This window comes from Hemitrygon akajei, chromosome 13, assembly GCF_048418815.1.
Source record: "Hemitrygon akajei chromosome 13, sHemAka1.3, whole genome shotgun sequence".
Classification (NCBI taxonomy): domain Eukaryota; kingdom Metazoa; phylum Chordata; class Chondrichthyes; order Myliobatiformes; family Dasyatidae; genus Hemitrygon; species Hemitrygon akajei.
The window spans coordinates 85,762,467-85,788,200 of record NC_133136.1 but is presented as its reverse complement, the minus strand read 5'-3'; the positions used below and the strand labels follow the sequence as shown (position 1 = coordinate 85,788,200).

Sequence of the window (25,734 nt, the reverse complement as noted above, 5' to 3'; positions counted from 1 at the left end):
TCTATGTTTCTATATCTTATGGTCTTATTATTCTAAAGTAAAACTTTTTCAGAGATGTTAAAGAAATAAATTTGGATACAAAACTGTATGCTATAATCATGGATTTAAGAAACCCAAAATTAAAATCCATTTGTGTAATTTTATTCAGTTTATTCTCTGCATGTTTTGCATAATGATTTTGAATTTCCTGCTGAACAGTATGAAGTAATATAAAATTTCCATATTTCAATTTTGATGCGTTTTAAGAAACATTGGAGATGTATTCATTATACAATTGGGAATAGAGGGAATAAACCGAAGACTTACTAAGTCAATACAGTGTTGATTTGTACTGTAGAAATGTGTTCTGTGCACAAACAAATCAAAGTCTTTGCAATAACAACTGTTCCGTGCCATTTTTGTTATAATCAAGCAGGTTAAACTAAATAGAAATATTTTAAGCGCATTATTCCTTGTTTTATTTAAATTGTCCCTTTACATTAGTCAACAATGATTTAAGAGGAACATGTATATTTCAAAAACAAAGGATAAGAACAAATGTAAAAAGTCATTGCATTTCAGTCAGAGGGGTGAATCTATAGAACAGTTGTAGTAAGAATTTAAAAACATACACTACACTTAGCAAGTTTACAAATTATTTAAAAATTATTTAATGAACAAAAATAAAATACATGATTTAAAATGAATGGGAGTAATGTAAATAAATTATATTTGGAATTGGATTTTGTGTTAAAAGATTATGAAATTTTTTGTTTTTGATGTGATGATTGACGCCAAATATGTTGTTGTATAAGTAGGAAGGGTAGGTGTAATAAGCTGTAGCTTCAGCCTGCACCCTTTCAGTTTATTTTAAAGAATATCTATGTTTTTGTTGTAATTTTGTCCTATGAAATCATCGTTGTAAATGATGTTTTTTGTTATGTTTGGACTGAACGAAATATATTAATTTTATTTCATTTCACATTAGTAGGGATAACTATAGAACAACTGGAACACAATAATACGAGAATGCAATAGAAGCAGGAGTGGGCATCATACCTCTCATGCTTCCCCTCTATTCTGTATGGTCATAGCTGATCTATACTGACCTTAACTGTTCTATACCGTTTGTTTACAATCCTCAGTTTCTTGATGTTTCAAGTATTTATATCTCTCTGTCTTGAATATATCCAACAATGTTGTCACCACCTATGAGGTCAGAGAATTCCAGAGATTCATCACCCTCTGAGAGAAGAAATAGTGAATCTCAGTCTTAAGTGACTAGGCTGTTATTTTACAGCTATGTTTTTTTTTGTTTGTGACTTTTTCCATCATGAAAAAATTAACATATATCCTGTCAAGTCCTCTGAGGATAATGTATAGTATGTTTGGATAATGTCATCTCTCATTCTTCTGAAGTCCAATGTATGCTGTTCCTGTTCATAGAGTTTGGCACTAATTTTGTTTACTTGAATTTTGGCAATGATTTGTTTTTTTTCTTCTTCTCTCTGAAATTTGAAACCACAATTTTCTTGTAATTTTGATTTTGAATGATTAAACAATTATAATATCCACAATTAAGTACTTTATAGATATTTGGTTGGAATTTTTGTTTTGAGATCAATAAGGAGATCTCCACATTTCAAAAGACCTACTGACCAGTTTAGTTTTAACCAAAATGAAGGTAAAAATGCTCAACAAAATAAAATTTTAAAGCCATAGATTAATGCTTGCATGCAATATTGTGCACTGTGTTTATAACAGCAATCCTAATGCTATTAACTTTTCATTTAAAAAATCTTAAGTGAAATCTAAAGCAAGGGTCCAATTGATTAATCTAGGTGTTTTGGTTTAGAAATATTTTAATTCTATTTTAAGTGCTTTTCCTTTTAAATAAAGATGTGATTTTTGTCTTGCTAAGGATACTTTGCATCTATTTTAGAACAGTAGTGACTTCAAAATTCTCATGGCATCTACAGGCTAAAATTTGAAGAATTCCTGAAGCTCGAGTTTGGTTTGAGGCCATTATAAGTTTATGTTTCAGTGTAAGATTTTACCTTTACTGAACATTTATACTTGTGATGATGAAAAAACCCCCAAAACACCTAATTTGATTTTAGTTGTTGAAATTAGGACTTAAAATTGAGCTGTTCAGCTCAAGTATCCTCTATCTGAGAACAAGCCCTTTTCTCAATTCATTCATCTTTCCATTAACCATCCGTTTACTCTTCCTTAAATGTTGACACGTTCATTTCTACAGTCATAATCACTCATAATACATTCTACCTCACAATCTTTTCGAAAGTAGAATTTTTGTTCTTTTATTCTAAATCTTGAATTTATCTCAAGATTTAAAATTACACAATTGAATTACTCCCAATATCTTTACAAATCTCTTTAACTTTAACCCCGTTCTCTGCTAGATAACCACTGCTTTTTCTAAAAGATATTACTTGATGCATATTAGAAGATCTAACCCATCAAAATGACGGCGGAAGCATGGTGTGAATTAGTTAGATTCCGACTCTCGGTCGTCAAACGCGTAGATGATCTAAACAAGGTATGGGGTTGAACGCAGGCCAGTGGAGATTCCGGCTACTGGTCTCCTTGGCTATTCACTCAATCAACACTGAAACGAAATGATTTTCAGCTATTCCACTTGATCGACGGGCATAATTTTTTTTAAAAAGAAGCGTGCACAGAATTCCGAACCGACTTGGTTGGTATAAAATGTCCAGGATTCCCTTTTTGTATTACAACATAGAATATTTTTTTCTTTAGATGTGCGGAAGCCTTTAATCGTGGGAAGTTTTTGTTTGTCCTTGTCTGTTCGTCAGAGGACTTTAAAACCACATTCATCTGTACAGGCGGAAGGAAAACTTACCGGCGAATCATTTCTGTATATGGAATCGTAAAATAGTTACAACTGCTTCTAGGATAAGATGATCGGGGCATTGAGTCATGCACGTCGAAATAAACGTGAATAAGTTATCATCAGTCATGTTGCAGGGACGTAAATTTTGTTTCTAGTCTTTGGTATTTACAATGAAGTTGAATATATTTTCTGAACAATTTTCGCGTGGATTGCCACCAAATCTGTTTGGAGTGAATTCCGTAGTAGCCATGGAAGGAATGTGAATTTAAATTCAGAATGTTACTAGCGGAAAACCAACTTGCAGATTTCAGAGCGAAAAGAAAGCCTCTATTTGTTAGGCTCAACGTTGCCGACAAATTCCAGTCTACCTTTGTGTTGTCCATGTATCCAGATTTCTTTCAAACTAAGCGCTAGTATTTGCAAGTTTTCATAATTCCGCTAGCATTTTTAAAAAATGCTGTTCAAATGCAAGTACGCAGTGGGGAAATATTCAGATCAGGTGAAAAACACACTTAAAATAGGGTTTTAAGATATTTGCTTATTTTTCTTTGTATGGCACTTTGACATTTACAGAATAGATAACGACTCGTCCCTTTTTTCTCCTACAAGGGGACGAATGTTTTTCCCCTATCGCATATTTTAACGTTGGTGGCGGCAGGAAAATAGGTCGCTGGCTGGAAGATGAGCGAGTTTGGATGTGGAATGCAGCGCGCGCGGGGGGGGGGGGGGGGGGGGGGGGATGCTTGCTGTTTATTTCCAGCAGACGCTCGCGCCTCACAGCTCGTCAGTAGATTTCTATAGTCGCGCGCCCAGCCAATAGGAGCCGCCGGTGGCGGTTGTGCACAATGGCAGCTTGTAAAGGCGAGTCGCCGGCGGCGGAGAGGCTTCTGTGGCCGTTGAGTGCGGCGAAGCGGTTCCTAAGTAGTCCTCGGGAACTATTTGTCCGTCATCGGCGGCGGCGGGGGCAGCGGCGGTGGCGCTGGCCGGTGATGGGAGTCGCGGTTAAGGTGCTTCCGTTTTTATTTGCCAGAGCCGAGCCAGCAATCGTGAGTCTCGTTGTGGATGGGGTAGACGGGGATTTTTTTTTGTTTTGGGGAGGGGTTGCCGGGTGACGTGGAATGTATTCGGGTGATTTCTATAGAGGAAAGGGGAAAGCGCGGGATTGTTGGGTGAGGGGAAGCGAGTTTTTGACATAGCGAGGGGTCTTGCCCTGTAGCTCCAGCAGTGTTACTCCGTGACAGTTGTGCTAAGTACCCCAACCAAACCTGACGGGGTATCTCTCCATACCCTTGAAGATTTACCACTCACTTTCCTCTCCCACACATCAACCCATCACACTTGATACACCTAATTTTATTTCTCCAGGCACTTTCATTTAATTCTAGCTCATCTTACTGTCTGGCCTCTTCAGAGTACCCCAACCCACCCCGTCGGCAAACAGTAATACATACCATTGTTCATCCAGAGACACGGCAAACCTCCTCCCTCTCCACCCCAAACTATCCTCATGACACATAACACCAACCCCGTACACTTACTCAAACTCTGAATCTTCAATTCTTCTTCTTTTGAGCAACGACAGCTCTTTTCCTGGGCCCCATGATTGATCTCATACTTTTCATGAATCTGAGCTGCCACTTTCCCTTCATTCACTTCTTTTACCCCCTTCTACCCACATAAATATGTGAACCACTTCCGATTTGTAATATTGATGTTATTTCCACATTTCCCGAAGACTTCATTCACTTTTAACTGGGGTATAATTTGACTATGTTACTCTTCATCCAAAGGGAGAACTAAAGAAGTGGTGGTGGGGGGGGGGGGGGGGGGATGGGTGGACTGTATATCTGTGCTTGCTGGTGGATTTGTCACTGAAGCATTTGTGGACAGGAAGATTTGTACTACTATCTATCTAGCTATCTTTGAGAGGAAGATGCAATTGAAGAGGACTTAATCAACATTGTAAAATATCGTTACTGCCGAATGTAATGGATTTAGAACGGACTTTACTGTGGCTGGTGGCAAATTGTACACAGGTACACCCTGTTATTGGATAGTATTTCACTACAGTTGTCATGCATGAGGGGGACTGATGCCAGTTCATTGAGAAATGCAAAATAAAACTTATAATTAAGTGCTTTGCTGGATTGCATACAGGTTAAGCTCCAGAGAAAGCCTGAAGTAGGGAGCTAACTTTCTCAAATCTGAATTCACATTGGCTTTCAGAAATATCATTAAGAAATTGTGCGGGAGGTTTATGGATTATATAAATAAGGCTTTTGCTTGAACATTCCAGGCCCCAACAATGGCAGAGATTATATAATGCATTTTGAATCATCTGGAGCCAGATACAATGTTACAGTCATGGGGGAATTTCAATATACAGCTAGATTGGAAAAATCAGGTTGATGTGCGAGAATTTGTACAATGCCTAGAAGATGGCTTTTTAGAGCAGCTTGTGATTGAGTCCACTAGGGAATCAGCTGTTCTCGAATGGGTGTTGTACGATTAACCAGATTTGATTATGGAGTTTAAGGTAAAGGAACCCTTTGGAGACAGTGGTCATAATATGATTGAATTCACCCTGTATTTGAAAGGGAGAAGCCAAAGTCAGACGAGATGTTACAGTGGAGAAAAAGGGATTTATAGAGGTGTGAGAGAGGAGCTGGCCAAAGTTGATTGAAAGGGATGATGGCAGAGCAGCAATGGCTGGAGTTTCTGGGAGCAATTTGGAAGGTGCAGGATAAGTACATTCCAAAGAAGAATTCGAAAGGCAGGAAACACAACAGCGGCTTACAAGGGAAGTCGAAGCCAACATAAAAGCAAAAATTACTGTAAAGTTCGACGATTGGGGAGCTTTTAAAAACCACCAGAAGATAACTAAAAAAGCCATGCGGTGGGGGGGGGGAGAGAGAGGAGGTGAAATATGAAGGTAATCCAGTCAGGAATGTCAAAGAGGATATCAAACATTTTTTTTTCAGATATATAGAGGTGAGGGTAGATATTGGACAGCTGGAAGTTGACACTCGAGAGGTAGTGATGGGGGCCAAAGAAATGGCAGACGGACTGAATAAGTATTTTGCATCAATCTTCACCATGGAGGATACTACCAGTAAGCTGAAGGTTTGAGGGTGTCAGGGTGCAGAAGTGAGCGCAGTTGCTATTATTCTGGAGAAGGTGCTTGGGAAGCTGAAAGGTCAGGTAGATAAGTCACCTGGACCAGATAGACCACATCCTAGGGTTCTCAAAGAGATTGTGGAGTAATGATCTTTTAACAATCATGAGATTGTGGAATGGTTCTAGAGGACTAGAAAATTGCAAATACAGTACATTCTTCAAGAAGGGAGGGAGATAGAAGAAAGAAAATTGTAGGCCATTTAGTCTGACCTCACTGGTTGGGGAGATGTAGCTTTGGGGTACTTAATCTTGCCTGAAAAATCTGTTAGAATTCCTTGAGGAAATAACAAGCAGGATAGACAAAGGTGCATCAGATGTTGTGTACTTGGATTTTCAGAAGACCTTTGGCAAGGTGCCACACATGAGACTGCTTAATAAGATAAGAGCGCATGGTATTGCAGGAAAGATACAAGCATGGAAAGAGCATTAGCTGATTGGCAGGAGGCAAAGAGTTGGGGGGGAAGGGAGCCTTTTCTGATTAGTTGACAGTGACCAGTAGTGTTCTGCAAGTTTGGTATTGGGATCGCATTTAGTATTGTAAGTCAATGATTTGGATGATGGAATTGATGATTTTGTGGCCAAATTTGCAGATAATATGAAGATAAGTAGAGAGGCAGATAGTTTTAAGAAAACAGGGAGGCTGCAGAAGGACTTGGACAGATTAGGAGAATGGGCAAAGAAGTGGTAAATGAAATACAGTGTCAGGAAATGTATGGTCATGCACTTTGGTAGAAGAAATGAAAGGGTTGACTATTTTCTAAACAGGGAGAGAATTTATAAATCCGAGGTCCAAAGGGACTTGGGAGTCCTCATGCAGGATTCCCTAAAGGCTAATTTGCAGGTGGAGTCAACTGTGATTAAGGCAGTTCCAGTGTAAGCATTCATTTTGAGAGGACTAGATTATAAAAACAAGGATGTAATGTTGAGATTTTATAAGGTACAGCTGAAGCCTCAGTTGGAATATTGTGAGCAGTTTTGGGCCCCTTATATAAGAAAGGATCTGCTGACATTGGAGAGGGTTCAGAGGAGGTTAACGAGAATGATTCTGGGTATGAGGAGTGATTGATTGCTCTGGGCCTTTACTCTCTAGAATTTAGAAGAATGAGTGCTGATCTCAAACCTTTCGAATGTTAAGACCAGTATCCTTGCAGGCAGGTTTGCTAGAGCAGTTGGGAGTGATTTAAATTAATAGGCAAGGGGATGGAAGCCAGTATGATAGAGCTGAGGATGAGCCAGCAGGTTTACAAGTAGATGATGTAATATGTTTGTAAGGAAAGGCAAGCCAATGATTGGGTACAACTGCAGACAGAGCGAAGAGTTGAGTTGTACCATAGAGGCAAAATTCATAAGGGTGAAGAATGTAGAACTGAAGGTGCTGTATTTAAATGCGTGTAGCATTCAGAATAAGGTGGACAAACTTATGGTGCAATTAGGGATCGGTCAGTATGACGTGGGAATCACTAAGTCATGGTTGAAAGAAAGTCGTAGTTGGGAGTTTAACATTAAAGGATATACTTTGTATCAAAAGGAAAGGCAGCAAGGCATAGCTGGTGGTGTGGCTCTATTGGTAAGAGTTGGAATTAACATCTTTAGAAAGAGGTTACCTAGGGTCAAAGAATGTTGAATCTTTGTCCGTAGAGCCAAGGAACTGCAATGGTAAAAAAACCATTATGGAAATTACATATAGGCCTCCAAATAGTAGCCAAGATGTGGGGTTGAGATTGCAAAGGGAGCTGGAAAGGGCATGTAATAAGGGTATGACACAATTGTAATGGGAGACTTCAATATGCAAGGGGATTGGAAAAATCAGGTTGTAGTCAGCTTGCAAGAGAGAGAATTTGTTGAATGCCTATGAGTTGGGTTTTTAGAGCAGCTTGTGCTCGAGCCTACTAGGGGAAAGGCTATGTTAGATTAGGTGTTGTGTAATAACCCAGATCTTATTAGTCACCTTAACGTAAAGGAACTCTTAGGAGGCAGTGACCATAATATGATTGAATTCATACTGCAATTTGAGAGGTAGAAGCATAAATCTCATGTATCATTATCACTTTGGGATAATGGGAATTACAGAGGCATTAGAGAGGAGTTTGCCCAGGTGGATTGGAGGGGGTTGCTGGCGGGGGTGATGATCGAGAAGAGGTGGCTGAAGTTTCTGGGAATAATTCAAAAGGCGCGGGATAGATATGTCCCACGGAAGAAGTTGTTCTCAAATGGCAGGGCTAGGACCCATGGCTGACAAGGGAAGTTAAGGACTGCATTAAAGCCAGGGAACAGACATGTGAGGTTGCAAAAATGCGTGGGAACTTGGATGATTGGGAAGCTTCTAAAATCCAGCAAATGCCAACTAAAAAATGTATAAGAAGGAAAAAGATGAAATATGAGGACAAACTAGCCAATAATATAAAGCAGGATACTAAAAGTTTTTTTCAGTTATACAAAGAATAAAAAGGAGGTGAGCATTGATATTGGACCACTGAAAAATGATGCTTGTGAGGTAGTAATACGGGACAAAGAAATGGCAAATTAACTTATTAAGTAGTTTGTTTCAGTCTTTTATGTGGAAGACACTAGCAGTGTGCCAGAGGTCAGTAGTGTCAGGGAGTAGGAGTGAATGCCATTGCTATTACAAAGGGAAAAAGTGCTAGGCAAACTGAAAGGTCTTAAGGTGGATGAGTCACCTGGACCAGATGGACTACATCCCAGAGTCCTGAAAGAGGTTCCTGAAGTGGTTGCTGGTCATGAGCTTTCAAGAATCCCTTGATTTTGGCATGGTCCTGGAAAACTGGAAAATTGCAAATGTCACTCCACTCTTTAAGAAGGGAGGAAGATGAAAGAGAGGAAATTGTAGCGCAGTGGCCTAACCTCAGTGGCTGGGAAAGTGTTGGAGTCCATTATTAAAGATGAGGTTGTGGGATACTTGGAATGCTTGGAGACTAATGATACAATAAGACAATTTCAGCAAGGTTTCTGTAAAGGGAAATCCTCCCTGACAAATCTGTTAGAATTCTTTGAGGAAGTAACAAGCAGGGTGGCCAGAGACAGTGGATGTCATTTACTTAGATTTTCAGAGGCATTTGATAAGGTGCCTCACATGAGGCTGCTTAACCAGGTAATATCCTATGTATTACAGGAAATATACTGACATGGATAGAGGAATGGCTGACAGGCAGGAGGCAGCGAGTGGGAATAAAAGGGGTATTTTCTGTTTGGCAACCAGTGTCTTCTGGTGTCTGTCAGGGGTCAGTATTGGGAACATTACTTTTCACATTGTTTGCCAATTTTGTGGCAAAGTTTGCAGATGACACGTAAATAGGTGGAGGGGTAAGTAATGCTGAGGAAGCAATGCGATCGCAGAATGACTTAGACAAATTTTAAGATTGGGTACAAAAGAGGTAGATGGAATACAGTGTTGGGAAATGTTTGATAAGACATTTTTGGTAAAAAGGAACAATAGTGCGGATTATTATCTAAATGGGGAGGAGGGTCAAACATCAGAAATGCAAACGGACTTGCGAGTTCTCGTGCAAGGCTCCCAGAAGGTTAATTTGCAGGTTGAGTCTGTGGTAAAGAAAGCAAATGCAATATTGGCATTTATTTCAAGGGGAATAGAATATAAGAGCAAGGAGATAATGCTAAGCCTTTGTAAGAAACTAGTCAGGCCACACTTGGAGTATTATCAACAGTTTTTGGCCCCATATCTCAGAAAGGACGTGTTGTCATTGGAGAGGGTCCAGAGGATGTTTATGAGGATAATTTTGGGAATGAGGGGGTTAACACATGAGGAGTGTTTGGCAGCTTTGGGCCTGTACTCACTGGAATTTGGATCTCATTGAAACCTACCGAATATTGAAAGGATGTGGAGAGGATGTTTCCTGTGGTGGTGGTATACAGAACTAGAGGGCACAGTCTCAAAATTGAGTAGTGACTTTGTAGAATGGAGGTAAGTAGGAATTTCTGTTTAGCCAGAGAGTAGTGAAACTGTGGAATGCTCTGCCACAGACTGCTGTGGAGGCCAAGTCCATGGGTATATTTAAGGCAGAAGTTGATCATTTCCTGATTGGTCAGGGCATCAAAAGACATGGTGAGAAGGCAGGTATACGGGGTTGAGTTGGATCTAGAATCAGCCATGAAGGAATGGCAGAGCAAACTCGATGGGCTGAATGGGCTAATTATGCTCCTATGTCTTATGTTGAAGCCAACATAAAAGCCAAAGACGACATATAATAGAGCAAAAATGAGCGGGAATTAGAGAATTGGGAAACTTTTAAAATCCAACTTTAAAAAAAGTTATTAAGAAGGAAAAGATGGAATAAAAAATAAGCTGGCCAATAATATTGAAGAGGATATCAAAAGTTTTCTCAGTTACATAAAATGTAAAAGAGAGGTGGGAGTGGATAGCGGACCACAGGAAAATAATGCTGGAGAATTAGTAATGGGGGACAAAGAAATGGTGAACGAACTGAATAAGTATTTTGCATCAGTCTTTACTGTGGAAGACATACAGGGGTCAAGTGTGTGAAATTAGGGAGAAGGTTTTTGAGAAACTGGAAGTAGCTAAGTTACCTGGACCAGATGGTGTACACCCAGGGTTTTGAGAGAGGTGGCTGAAGAGATTGATGAAGCATTAGTAGTGATCTTTCAAGAATCACTAGATTCTGGAATGGTTCTGAAAGACTGGAAAGTTGCAAATGTCACTCCACTGTTCAAGAAGGGAGAGAGGCAGAAGAAAGGAAATTATAGACTATTTAGTCTGACCTCTGGCTGGGAAGATGTTAGAGTTGATTATTTAGGATGTGGTTCCAGGGTACTTGCAGGCACCTGATAAAATAGCATGGTTTCCTCAAGGGAAAATCTTGCCTGACAAACATGTTGAAATTCTTTGAAGAAGTAACAAGCAGAATAGACACAGGAGAAATCGTGTGGATGTTGTGTACTTCACTTTTTTTCAGAAGGTCTTTGACAAGGTGTCATACATGAGACTGCTTAACAAGTTAAGAGCCCACATATTACAGGATAGATACAAGCATGGATAAAACAATGGCTGATTGGCAAGAGACAGAGAGAGGAACCCTTTTCTAGTTGGGTGCTGGTGACTAGTGGTGTTCCACAGAGGTCTGTGTGGGGACTGCAATTTTTTTTTACATTTTACGTCAATGACTTGGATGATGGAATTGATGGTTTTGTTGCAAAGTTTGTGGACTATACAAAGATAGGTGGAGAGGCAGGTTTTGTGGAGGTAGAGAGGCTACAGAAAGACTTACTAGGAGAATGGGCAAAGAAGTGGCAGATGGAATACAGTGTCAGGAAGTGTATGGTCATGTACTTTGGAATAAGAAATAAAAGGGTAGACTATTTTCTAAATGGAGAGAAAATTTTAAAAAATCTGGGTGCAAAGAGACTCTGGAGTCCTTGTGCAGGATTCCATAAAGGTTAATTTGTAGGTTGAGCTGGTGGTAGGAAGACAAGTGCAATGTTGGCATTCATTTAGAGAGGACTAGAATATAAAAGCAAGGATATAATGTTAAGGCTTTATAAAAGCTCAGTTGGAGTATTATGAGAAGTTTTCAGCCCCTTATCATGGAAAGGACTTTCTGATACTGAAGAGGGTTCAAAAGAGGTTCATGAAAATGATTCTGGGATTGAATGGCTTGTCATGAAGAGCATTTGATGTCTCTGGGCCTGTATACACTGCAATACAGAAGAATGAGGGGTGACTTAATTGAAACCTATTGAATGGTGAAAGACCTCGAAAGAGTGGGGTGTGGCGAGGATGTTTCCTATGGTGGGAAAGTCTCAGATTAGGGGAGACAGCCTCGGAATAGAGGGGCATCTGTTTAAAACAGAAATGAGGAGGAATTTCTTTAGCCAGAGAGTGGTGAATCTGTGGAGGCCAAATCTTTGGGAATATTTAAGGTAGAGGTTGATAGATCCCTGATTAGTCAGGGCATGAAGGTATATGGGGATTGGGGCTGAGAGGGGAAATGGATCAGCCACTGCTGAAATGGCAGAGCAGATTAGACAAAAAGGCCTAATTCTGGTCCTGTATCTTATGGTCTTATGATTGAGTGGTTAAGAAGGCATATGGCATGCTTGCCTTTGTTATTTGTGGTATTGCACTCAAAAATCAAGAAGTTATGTTGCACCTTTATTAAATTAATTAGGTTGCAATCTGGAGTTTTGCATACATTTCTGGTCCCCCAATTATTGGAAGGATGTCAAGGCTTAGGAGAGGGTACAGAAGAAGTTTACCAGGATGCTACCTAGATTAGAGGGCATGTGGATAACCGGGTTGTTCTTGTTTCTGGAGACTGGCAGAGAATGAGGCAAGATCTGACAGAGGTTTATAAGATTAACAGAAGTACAGATGAAGTAGATAGACAGTATCTTTTTCCCAGGGTTGAAATGTCTTTTGCCAAAGGGTATGCATTTAAGTTCAAAGGAGATGTGAAGTGCAAATTTTTTAACACAGTGTGGTGGGTGTCTGCAAAGCATTACCTGGGGTGAGGTACAGGCAGATATGTTAGGGACTTACAAGGGATGTTTAGATAGGGTCAGAAATATGATGGAAATGGAAGGATAGGAACATCGTGTAGACATAAGGGATTAATTTAGTTGGCCATTTGATTGCTAATTTAATTGGTTTATCACAGTATTGTGTTGTACTGTTCTATTTCTATTGACCAACTATCTGTATTTCTAAGTTTTGTGTAAGATCAAAATAGCATTTGACTTGTCTTATCTTTGGCTGTAAGAGGTCCTAGTTGATGGAATCAGGAGACAATTATCTATTGGCTGGGTTCAATATTATGTATGAACAGATAATCGTTGGAGGCTAATACTTTCCCTGAACATCATTTATAAGGGACCCAGTGAGCACAAGGGACTGAAATCATCAATTACAGTTTCATCCTCTTGGGGGGGGGGGGGGGGGGGGAGAGAGTAGTCCCTTATTCTGGAATATCTGATCAACAAGTGGGATGATAAATGTGATACTCTTGCTATAGAAGCAAAGTTAAGTGCCAATAACAAAAAAAAATCAGGGAATGGCTGTGACCATCGTCTATTTCTCTCACTGTCAATGTCCTGGATGGTCACTGCTGACAAGAAACTCAGTGGAACATAACTAAATAGTGTGAGTGCAAAAATCAAGGCAGATTTGGGTGTTCTACAGCAATTGACTCATCCCTGATTCATGAAGACTTTCTACCATTTACATAGAGCATCATGAATGAGAAGTAGCAGTCTGCTGCATTTGCCTGGAAAATGAGCTGGCTATCACCCAGAATATGCAGCCTATTCAACCGCAACAACACTCATAAAATGTTGGAGGCACTCAGCAGGTCAGGTAGCATCTATGGAGGGAAGTAAACAGTCATTGGGACTGGAAAGGAAGGGAGCAGAAGCCAGAATAAGAAGATAGGAGAAAGTGGGGGTAGGGGAGTACCAGCTGACAGCTGAAAAAAGGTGAGGGAAAGGAAGGTGGGTAGGTGAGGGAGGGGGATGATGTAAGAAGCTGGGAAGTGATGGGGGAAGAGGTAAAGGACTGAAGAGGGGATCTAAGGACAGTGGACCATGGAAGAAAGGAAAGGAGTGGAACCAGAAGACTGATAGATCATGAGGACAGAGAAGGGTAAGAGAAGAGGTGAGAGGATAACTGGAATGGGGAATCATTCTCTTCCCCTGTTTTCAAGATTTGCCCATCACCTCCTTTATTCCTTGGTCCATTGTTCTCTCCTGTTGGATTACCACGTTAGTTCTTCCACTTATAACCTCCTGGTTTGCATCACTTCCCCTCCCTCTCACCCATTTTACCCCTTAACTTGTCTCACCTATCACCAACTTTTGTTTTCCCCCCTTCCTGACCTTTTTATTCAGATTCTGTCCCCTTTCTAGTTTCGCTGAAGGGTTTTTGCTTGAAACATAGCCTGTCAATTTCTCTCCATAAATGCTGCCTGGGTGTATTATTCAAGATTTCCAGCATTTGCAGAATCTCTTGTGCCTACCATCTAGCTGGAGCATTGTAATAATGTTGTATAGTTCTTTCAAGAGACCTTATGGGAACTTGGCAAAGCTGCTTTGACAGTACCTCCACTATCAAAAAGGGTAAATGCCTTGGATTCCTAGGGATGTCTTTAGTATCATCTTGAAGTATTGGCAGTGCTTTGATGTAGCTAATTGGCTTGCTACCTCTGAAGAAAAGATAATTCATAGGGGGAAAAAAAAATGTTTGTTTAAGATTGTAGTTAAATAGACAAAACTGAGTAATATTGGTAAGTTTTCTTGAAACCGTTTGAGTTTGTTATAGCTTCACCACTTCTATTTCAATGATTTAAATAATCAGACTAATCTGGTGGAATTTGAATATGTATTTTCTGCATCATTAGTGTATTAATGTGACTATGTTATTAAGCAACTAGTGTCGTGGTGCTCACCTGCATCTTTTATTTCCTATTAATAGTGGAAAGAAACTAAAATTTACATTCAAAATTAGACATTTTCAAAATGATTGAATTAGTATCCTGATTCTGATAACTTGTATTTAATGCCATGGGTGATAAACTGTTTTAATTGCAAAAAGAAAGAAACTATTCAATTATTCTGATTGAGGGAAAGTAGAAAGAATGAAAGACAAAGTTAATTTCATAACTATTTGAAATCTATTTCAGTTTTCATATATTTGGGCAATACAGTCATTTTAGCATTTGGGTTAAACAGACTATCTGTCTCCATCACATTAAAAGGACTAAAGAAAATAATTTCAAATGATTTGCATGTGATAATAATGAGACAGAAGTAGATTAGGTGCACAGGAAAGTTTTTACTGCTGTTCAAGAAAGTATGGTGCTATAATCTATAGAAGTAAAGCTCAGCTAATTTAAATAATAGATCAGTAAAAGTCGGTTTTAAAGCACTGATGCTGATGTGAATGCATTAAGAACTGTTTATAGCTTGATTGAAGTAGTTGAAATAAAGCACTTGTATCAAATCTTTCATTATTTCCAGAATATATTAGAGATGTAACTTCAGCAAAAAAATGAAAAACTGTAAATTTACAAACCAAGGGGTCAAAGCAATATGCCTTCAGGCAGATTTCTGATGCAACTGTGCTAAAAGAAATGTTTTCCTTGACATGCCAGCCTCCTCCTCTCACCACTGCCAAACAAGCTATGAAATGTTGTAATTGTATTCAACACTGTCCAATCAAAATTCCCTATATCTTATTAAATTAATTCAAATAATGTAAATAGTTACACATTGTTATAAAATGACAAATTAAACAACCTTTAAGTTCTATATCAAAAGAATGTATCTTTATCTTTGCAAGATATTTGTAGGTTAATTACTATCATTTTATCTTTTAAAGGAAAGTTTTATTCTATTTTGGAAACATTCTTTATGAATCAACATACTTGGAAGAAAATTGACACCGTTGGAAGCCGTTGAGTGCTTTATGTTGCAGTCATGTAAATTGTTATCTACAGCTTGGTTAATCCTTGACCTTTTATTAATTGTGAGAGCTGTTGTTTTGAATTTGGATCCCATTTTCCTGTAATGAAACTGGGGTTAGTCTGTGATTTTACACTTGTTGATAAATTGTTGAGGTGCATTTGCTTTTCCTTTGAGAAGAGTACATGAGTTTCACACACTTGAGTTTTCATGGTCTACTAATTCTCACCAGCTGTTTTTCTTGGGCCTTTAAATCCTGTTTAAACTTTAAGCTGTTCAAAATGTTCTCACTGAAATATATTTTCTTTTAGTGTCTCAGCTGCTACACTGCAGAGTTTTTTAATTCTTGGTAAATTCAAACTCCGCCTCAGTTTGTTGTGGTCTATGCGGTTGCAGCTTCTCATACCTTTAATCTTTTCCTCCAGTAAAAGCCTCTAATCCTTTTACATTTGCTGTTTCAATTGTGTTACTATCTTGTGTCAATCACAGATAAAATCATTGTTTTGCTTTTCATCCTTATTCCATTGTCCATTTTGCACCTCAAAATCCAAGTGTAATGAAGAAAAATTTCTTCCAGTTTACATAAAAACTGTTTTTTTCAAAATCTCATTTATCAAGCTTCTGATCTTCCATTCAATGCTGCATTTGACATCTAGTGCACTCCATGACATCAGTTCACTACCAATGGCCTAATTTACACTTTGACCAATGTGTTCAGTGCTCCTTTCAAAGGAGCACAGAGATAAACTGATAAAGGGATAACTTGTTCATCAATTTAATCCCAGTGCTGGATGGACCACCTAAAGGATTGTCACCCCTTAATTCTAGATGTGAAACCATTCACTACTATGCCCCTGCTTTTGAAACATTCTTCCATGCCTGTGTTATTTCTTGATATGACTATTTTTACTAGCTCTGCAATCCATTTTCAGTAGACTAGGCCAGCCAAAATGCTGCTAAATTCCATCCATCCATCCATCACATCACCTGCCATTAATCTATATTGGCTCCAGGTTAAGAATTTGTCAAATTTTCATCTTTGCTGCCAAATCCCTTGACTGCCTCTTCTATTGTTCTCATCTACTGCTTCTCTTTAGTACTTAAAATATCCAAGATATCAATGGGTCTCCATTCTGATTACCTTGATTTTAAAGATTCCAAAAACCATAACTGAAATTTTTAAGAGAGTATTCAGATTTCAATTCTGAAAGCTCTAACTTTACTGTGTTTTCTCCATGAAGATGCTGTTGTATGTATTTCTGTGAGGGAGATATTTCTAGTATTTTTTTATTATACAAGTCCTTCTAAAGTTATGTACATTTCATTTTTATTGTGTTTTCAGAAAAGTCACTATTTTCATTGTTGACAGTAAACAGTGATTTTATCTTGATGATTTCTTCAGCAGTGATTTTGTAAGATTTTATCTTAGTTTGTGTATTTTTTTCTTTAGAGAGAAACCTTTCCAACGCCATTCAAGATTAACTATCCTGGTTGATTCGAAATTCAGGCAATGGTACAAAAAGGAGTTCCAAGAACACCTGCAAGAAGGAAACACATTTTTCATTTCAGCGCCATTTGTATCGTGGCAAGTGACTTTTTTATTGGGCTGATTTAAAAGGGAAAAAAATTGCATGTTTTGGAACACAATTGGAGCACTGCAAATGTTTGCTTGGAATTGCTACCGTAGAGTTATAGAGTTGATGCATCACTCTGCTCTTTCTGAAATCTACTTTTACCAACATACTGAAATTTTAAACAAACTCAAAAAATGCAATTTAAGTGGTTAAGAATACTGCTGCCAAAAATGGAAAGATTTTCACAGAAGGAGAGTGTTGCTTGTAATACAGATGTCTCAATGAAGTGTGGTACTGGAAGAAAGCAGACTGCAAGAAAGGCTGTAGTAATGAAGAATCTTCTTGATCCTGCACAGCAGAAGGCTAAACAGAACCCTGTAATGAGTGAAAGGGGAACAGAAAGTTCTGATCATCGGAAAGCATATGGAAAACAGATTACTGAAATGTTAATGTTTTGTGTTAAGTGTAAAGATGTTCAGAAGTTCAGCTTTGCAGAACTCAAGGAACATTGTCAACAGAAACACCCTGATGATAAACCCATGTTTGTTTGTAGCAAATGTGGTTTCACTGTGGATGATGTGGAGCGAATGAATGTTCATGCAATTTCACATAAAGTGGACAGTCCTTTAAGCACAGGTCCTGGTAATGGCAAGGAAGGTCAATCCTCACGTGTAGAGGGAAAACAACATAAAACCAGACATTTAAAGCCAGATACATTGTACTGTAATAAATGCAGGTTTTCAACAAAAGATCCACTTCAGTTTCAAAAACACACGCTGAGGCATGATGAAATACAGTATAAATGTGGACGATGTGATCATGTTTGTTACACAAGGGGAGAATTCCAACGTCACTCTGTACAACATACTGGAACGTTTCCCTTTAAATGCAGGTATTGTGATTATGGTGCAGTACGAAAGGATTATGTTGTGAAACATACCAAGGGAGTGCATAGAGACATTGTAAAAAATGGTGGATCTGTCCTCGTTCTACCAATGCGGAAAGGTCATAAGAAAGCTTTCCCTAAACCGAATAATGGCTTAAAAGGTAAGCAAACAACAACTTCACAAAATGAAAATTCTGCCAGTATGATTTTAAATGATCAAGTGACAGATTTGGTGAATATGGCTCCAAATCCCCAGGAGACTTCCTGTCAACTCCAGGACTTGGATATTGCTGTTCTTCCACAGGCAGATATCACAGTTTCTGGTGAAAATAAGTGCAGTGATAAAACTGTGCAATATGTTAAACGTTCGAACTGTTTTTCCACAGATGCTAGAAGGATTCGCCTGCAGGTACTTGCAAATTCTAAGCACGTTGTTCAGCCTGGTACTCCCTTAACCTTGGTTACCCCAGCACAAGTAGTTATTCCTTCAAATTGTTTGGCTCAATTAATAGAAATAAAATCTGTTAATGGAAAGCAACAATTGGTGTTCAAGCTAATACCACAAGCCTCAGCAAGTGCTTGCCCTGTCCTAGGCTCTGATGCATCAGGAATAGCGCCTTTTTCTTCACAAGAAATGGAAGAAGACATGAACATAAAACTTGCAAATCGACAAAAGAGCAGCATGTCAAATAATTCACCTACATTTCTTCCAAAAATTGTTGATCATAATTTATTTCCCCATTTTGATCATCTGAAGGAGGATTTTGACGCTGATCAGAATGGTATGGTAATGAATACTAAGACAATCTATTCAACTTCTCATATTTTAGATGATAAAACAACAAGCTCTTCCACATTGGAGTTCAGAAACAAAAGTAATCCAAAATGGAAACAAAAGGTAATTACAGACCAACTGCAAGGCGGAGAGTCAGTCACAACTGATTCAACTTGGGCTTCACAGCAGAATGGCTTTCTATCACCAAATATTTTGGGAAAAGCAGTGCATTGTGTTCTAGATGGCAAAACCATTGTACCTAATTTGAATCTAGATACCCAAGAGATTATTACTCAAGTTGATAATGAATCCTTAACTTTCTCCGGACATAAGGAAATGCAGAAAAGTAAGAGCCCATATTTAACTAATGAAGTTGCCACAGGCAAAGGACAAGAATCTGTTTCAAATTGTGAGCAACCTTTCCCATCAAGATTCAACAGAACATGCCTTGAAGTCATCTCTATTAACAAAGCTTCTGAAAAACCATTTGTACAGCTGCCTAAGGTCGTGCAAGTGCTCCCAAAACCAGACGTATGTTTGTGTGATAACCAATTAATGGGTTCTGGTTGCAAAACTGCAATCAGGTCAGTGGAATCTTTGCCAGTCAATGGAACTGAAGCCAGTACACAGCTTTGTATTAAATCATTCTCTACATCTCCTGATAATAGTACGGCTACACAGATGCAGGTATCTTCTGCCTCGTCGAGGAATGTCACAGCTTCATCTTCCCAAAACCATGGTCTTCAAGTTGTTTCTAATTTTTCACCTGTGCAACCCAGACTTGTATCCAAAGATACAAATCATGCAGAGCATTTGATATGTCAGGGAACTGAAATTGTTAACAAACAACCCATTAATGAAGCTTTTAAAAGTGGATTTGAAAATCAAGATATGTGTTGTGCTGTAGTACAGAATTTTAGAAACATATCTGCATCATGCATGCTTCCACCAGGTAGTAATGAAGTCTGCCACATAGACAGTTCGCTTCATACACTGAAAAAGTATGAAAAGAACAGGAAGATGCCAGACATGCAGTTAAATTCATTGGAACATGGGGAAACCATTGCCAATGATATCAACAAGTCAGGACACAATAACCAAATATTGGTTACAAAACCAAAAACACATAAGGATTTGCAAAAAAATATTAATTGTCCTAGCTCAGCAGGAGTTCCTATCAACATGTTTACTTCTCAGTCAACTAGCAGTCTGGCAGTCATGAGCAAAGTACATGATGACAATGAACTAGGTAAAAAAGGATTTTTATCTATTAACCCAGATGCTCATTATAGTCAGGATACATTACAAGGCATTACAGTTAATGCAGACTTAAGTGATTTTGATAGCCATCATGATTTGGAAGGCAGCAAGTCCACTGAAGACCATTTGGTTGATACACAATGGCCAATAATTTCCTCGGTGTTTTCTCTTAGCTCCAGTACAGATATACCAGAGAGTATTCAATGGGACAATATCCAAGACAGCCCTTTATTTGCTTCTGCACAGATCCTAAAACCCGATTTATGTCCCCTGATTCAGGCAGATTGTACAAATCCATCAAATATGTCTGAAGAAAGAAAGAAAAATAAAGAATGCCAGAAAAGTGAACAGTCACATCATAAGAATCTAGAGCATATATCCAGATCTGAAGATGTATGCCTTGGTACCACTGCGGTTCGATCAGTGGAAAGTCGAAACCAATTTAAATTATCCAGAGATAAAAGTTTGTGTCTTTCCTTATTACCGCCTGTGTCACCTATTGAGATCGAAGAATGTTCTTCTGCACATAGATTTGAGCAGTTTGATGATGATGTCCGTATGACCCAAGATGCAGATTGGTTGGATTCTGGTGAATTTTCTTTAAATCAAACTAGTTCCAATGTATGTTTAGGACAGTCTCCTACAAGCTGTAATAACACAATAGTGGAGCATTCCACCTGTGTCAATAGTTTTGTACAGATAAACCAATTTATTAGCACGCCTAGCTCCACTGAAAATTCAACAACTCTGACACAGAACCACCAAACTAAATCGGTCTCTTCCCCGAAACTAAATGTGTGGAATTTATCCCCAGATGGTATATCCATCCAAAGCAAATCACTGCCAAACATTCCATTGTCAGACAGATTTGGGAAACCTTCTGTTTCGCATAATATTACTAGCAACTTCCTACTTTCACCTTCTCCTTCAGGGGTAACAAATGTTCTTGAAGAACAAGTTCAGGATCAGGTTGAACTTGTAAAGGTTTGTGAACCAAATGGCAGCAGTTCTGAGCGTGTTTCCTTTTCTCAGAATATTTGTCATTTCTCAGAAGAGGTACAAACAGATGTGCCTAGTGCTGCAATGCCTTCAGTGAAACTCTGCCATCAGCTTAGTGGTGATAACAAAGATTCTTTGTTTTCATCAAGCACAAATTCTAAAAATGTGAACTCTGCTGATGCTGCTGAGAACCATGAACAGCTACCTCACAACCTTGGCCAAATGCCACAGCTTGCAGAAAAGTTAACGCTTCCACCTACAAAACTACAGAATGTTTCACTCTCAGTCTTGTTTCCTGCAGGCAACCAAAGCAACCATAAAAAAGTCCAATTAAAGTTACCTGGTAACAGCAGTAGAACACATTCTGTGTTATCTCCAAGTATCAACCATGGTCATTGCTTCCCTGTACCAGTTGATGCATCTAATCAGACTAAATGCGTTAATCATCTTGTTAATTCCCAAAATACTGATGAAATTAGGAACAATAAACCAAACTGTCTTTGGGAAGGTGGGCCTGGAATTAGGAACAATAAACCAAACATGGGGCAGAATGTGCTAAGTCCAATTCCTCAATTTCAATCTATGCCAGAAATTCCTCCTTTATGTACTTCTGCATTTCCAGTCCCTTCCACAGAACCCCAAATTGATCCTGAAAGTGCACCACCACCTCATCCTCAAATAAAAGACACTGACTGCACAAGACATGAAGCCACTTACAAGGTTGTTTCAAGTGGTATTGTGCTTAGAGTATTAAATGCTGCTGATGAGTCCAAACAAAAAGCCTCTGCGGCAAGATGCGAGGTTGTCAACCAGTTGCAAAAATTGAGTGAATTCTCTTCGTTGGTTTCGGAAAGCACAACAAGAAAGTCAGACATGCAGGCACCATTAGTGACAAAGAAGCGCAAAGAACCTAATTCTGTAAGTAATTACTCTCCCAAAGCAAAACAGGCAAACAGGAGCTGTAATATGTCTTCTGATTTGATTGACCAACCAAACGTATGTAATACTACTACAATTAACTTAGTTGCTCATCAGAAATCTCAGCAGCTGAAGGACAGCGAAGAATTGCCATTGAAACGGAAGTGTACCAGGAAAGGGAAAACAGATCAAGTACAGCATTTAAAAAACATAGAGAAAAAACCCAATCTTGTTCCCATTGCTACTGATATTTGTGAGTTGGAGTTGTTAAAGACTGCCCGCAAGCTGAGACTCAAGCCATTTAATGACAGTCAGTTGGTGAAATGTCCTCGCCGCAATCAGCCTGTAGTTGTGTTAAACCATCCAGATGTAGATATTCAAGAGGTAACAAATGTAATGCAAACTATAGGCAAGTACAGAGGACATGTACTGAAAGTGGTTTTATCGGAGAGAACAGTTATTTCTCTCAATTTAAAGAAAAAGCAACAAAGACAAGAGATTGCAAATCAAAGTATTTTACATGATAAATGGCAGAACTGCAAGGTAGTCAGTCCAGTAAAGGAAAGGCTTATGTTGAAAATGAAACTCAAAAAGATTCACAAAAATAATTATCAGATTGTGAATAATACTCAAAATGAGCATTTGCAATTTAAATTCCACTGTTGGTTTTGTGGACGCATGTTTTGTGATCAAGAAGAATGGATTGCTCATGGGCAACGTCATTTAATGGAAGCCACTCGGGACTGGAACGATGTTACCACCATTCAAGAAACAACAGGAAATGGAGCTGAATTACTGGATGTGGAAGGGAAATCTAATCAATAATTACAGATCCAGAAATTTAAGAACGCTAGTTGGTATTAGCCTAGAATACACACAATGTAGAATCATACATCTTGGCTCACTTACTGGCTTGAAATCTTTAAATGCTGCTTTAACTTTGATATAAATTATACCTTGGTAATGTAAGTTACGTAATGTAGTTTACTGTCCCTTGGCAAAGTGTGCAGTGCAGAATATTCAAAAGGAAAGCTATTCTATCATTTATCATTGAAGGATTACAGTTGGAAGAGACATTGGAATGTTCTAATGTAATACCCATCACAAGAAAATAATACTGAATGTACAATGAGGAACTTGTATTTAGAGATTCTTAATTTTGCTCTAAGTTCTGTATTCATTTTGCTCTTATTTAATACTTCACATTTTGTAGAGTTGAAGTGAACTAACTTATGAAACAAGTGCTTTTTTTGCACAGTTTTGAAATACTTTGGCATTTTATTAGTGCACTTGGTGAAATGTTGAATGTTCATTTCTGATGTATGGGCAGGTGGTGTCTGAAGTATTTATGTGCACCATTTTGAAAAATATGCCATGAAATTCATCTCCATCAGCAGTGTTAAGTGTTAGTGGTGGTGTACTACAGTGGTCCCCAACCACCGGGCCACAAAGCATGTGCTACAGGGCCACGAGGAAACGATATGATTTGTCGATATGAAACGATATCAGTCAGCTGCACCTTTCCTCATTCCCTGTCACGCCCACTGTTGAACTTGAGTGCACGTGAGGTCATCAGTTGCCTAAACGCAATGATACCCTCATGCCGGGGATCATGGCCTCGCGCGGCCGGCGAGACGTGCTGATGCTACTGGCCTGCAGCGCAGACAGTTGGGTGCCACCTCTAATCCTGTTTAGCACACTGAATGTTTGTGGGGACCCCAGTGCTAAAGTATTCGCAGATGACCTAATTCGGGCCCAGGGTTTCGTAAGTAGCAGAGCAGCTACCGTGCTGCGATCTACTGAAAGTCATCCCTCGAACGAAATTTTTGTCGGCCGATAGATCCTACCTACCTACAAAGAGGGCAGGCACGCTCCCTGTTGCACTCCTCGCTCGCTCGGTCGCTCTCTCTGGACTGCGACCACTGCGACCCCGGCATGGGGACCTCTGGCCCTTACCTTGTCCACTCACCCCACCCATGACCAGCCGCACCTGGCCAAGGTGTCTGGCGGCAGGCAGGCGGAGGCTGGCGTTCGGGCCCGGAAGCTGTATAATGAGGCAATGAAGCCCTCAAAACTGCTTCGGCACCTTGAGTCCAAGCACCCTGCACTTATAAGCAAACCCATTGAGTTCTCTGAGCGAAAAAAACGTGAGCAAGCGGGACAGAAGCTAGTGCTGATAACCACGAAAACTAAATTGTGGAATAGACTGGACATAAAGAACCCCATTGGAGTATCGCTGTATTCCGGTCGTGATTAACACCATCACCCCCCCTCCCTCTCCGCCCCCCCCCGTCGACCGGTCCACAAGAAAATTGTCAATATTAAACTGGTCCACAGAGCAAAAAAGGGTTGGTGACCCCTGGTGTACTATACCTCACAAGTTTCATTCCATTGGAATGAATTAGGGATTTGGTATGCCATGCATTGGGTTTTAGTTTTTGTACTATTGTAAGATTGACTAATTTCAACATTATATTTGATTTCAATTGAATACGGTAAATGTTTGGAGATGGTGTGCAATGTGCTGACATTAGTTATATAGCAAATTTAGTGCTCCCAAATGGATGAATTTCAATGCAATAATTTGTAGAGTAGATTAAACACCACAGTTAAATATGTACAAGAAATTGATGTTTTTGCATTTGTTCAATTTATATTTGGCATAATAAACAAAACTGGGAGATGTTCTTGTTTTAAAACATTGCTTTTGTTGAGCACTTGCTTTTTACTCTGGACATATTTTAACTTTAATATCTTTAACGCTTCTAAAGAACAGACAGATTGGAGCTCAAACACTTAAATTTGTTGAAAACTTTTAATTTCCTGTGCTACCAGTATGAAATATTTTTGTATTCATTTTTAATTTTGGAAAAATACTGCTTTTTCATTTAAATTACATTTCATGCCATTAATTGTATCTGTTACCAATATAAATTCTGAATTAGAATCTTATTTGTGGAATTGTTTTTGGTCTATATTTATAAACCATTGTAAAATTACAAGGTACTGAGATTTCTAGTTTGATCATGCCTTTCCTTTTCCTGAAACATTACATTTGCTTAGACTAAACATTTGCTTGTTTAGTCTAAGTTAAGATACTCTGTAACAACTGAAAAACTGCCTGCATTACAGAAGTCATGTACAGTAAGTGACTCAATGCTGTTTAAAGTGACAATTTAAAAAAAAAAATTGGTTTCAATGAATTAGATAGCCCCAGACAATAGAAGAATACCAGAGATTCAAATTGGGAACAACTGTGACTTCATTCAAAAAATATTAGCTGCTTTTTAAATGACCAAAAAATAGACAGAAATATTAAAGGAATCTTATGGACCATGCTGCTAATTACATTGAAGAAAACCTGAATGAAAAATGAGAACAATTTTAAGTCTTTTTTTTTTCTCTCTGTGAATGCATTTATCTGTCTGAAATTAACTTAAATAATATTGAAACAGAATAAAATGTCAATTTAATTTTTCATTTTAAATTATGTATTAATATTTCTCTTAGAAATATTTTGATTTTAAAATAGTAGAACTTTAAAGTTGCATGATAGAATCTCATTTCACTAAATTTAACCTTTGTTCTTATATTTAAGAACAAATTTTATAGAACGAATTTTATAGATTTGTGGTGTACATTTTCTATTTGGGTTTGTCAATATGAAGGGTGATTGATAAGTTCGTGGCCTAAGGTAGAAGGAGTCAATTTTAGAAAACCTAGCACATTTATTTTTCAACGTAGTCCCCTCACGACACTTATTCCAGAGGTCATGAAGCATACAGATCTTGTAAGTTAATAACTCATTAGTTTATAACTCATCAGGGTGATTGATAAGTTCATG

General features: G+C 38.6%; 1 protein-coding gene across 2 annotated transcripts; it reads left to right on the top strand.

The window, feature by feature from the left end:
• The first annotated feature begins 3,775 nt into the window (after window positions 1–3,775).
• On the top strand, window positions 3,776–24,591 carry LOC140738025 (uncharacterized). 2 transcript variants are annotated; one of them, XM_073065001.1, is made up of 2 exons: window positions 3,776–3,861; window positions 16,929–24,591. In XM_073065001.1, the coding sequence occupies exon 2, from the start codon at window positions 17,247–17,249 to the stop codon at window positions 22,713–22,715; it is 5,469 nt and encodes a 1,822-aa protein (XP_072921102.1). In that variant the 5' UTR covers window positions 3,776–3,861; window positions 16,929–17,246; the 3' UTR covers window positions 22,716–24,591. The 2 variants fall into 2 exon arrangements, with proteins under 2 accessions (XP_072921102.1, XP_072921101.1); XM_073065000.1 differs by having other exon boundaries at window positions 3,783–3,900.
• Window positions 24,592–25,734: the final 1,143 nt, after the last annotated feature.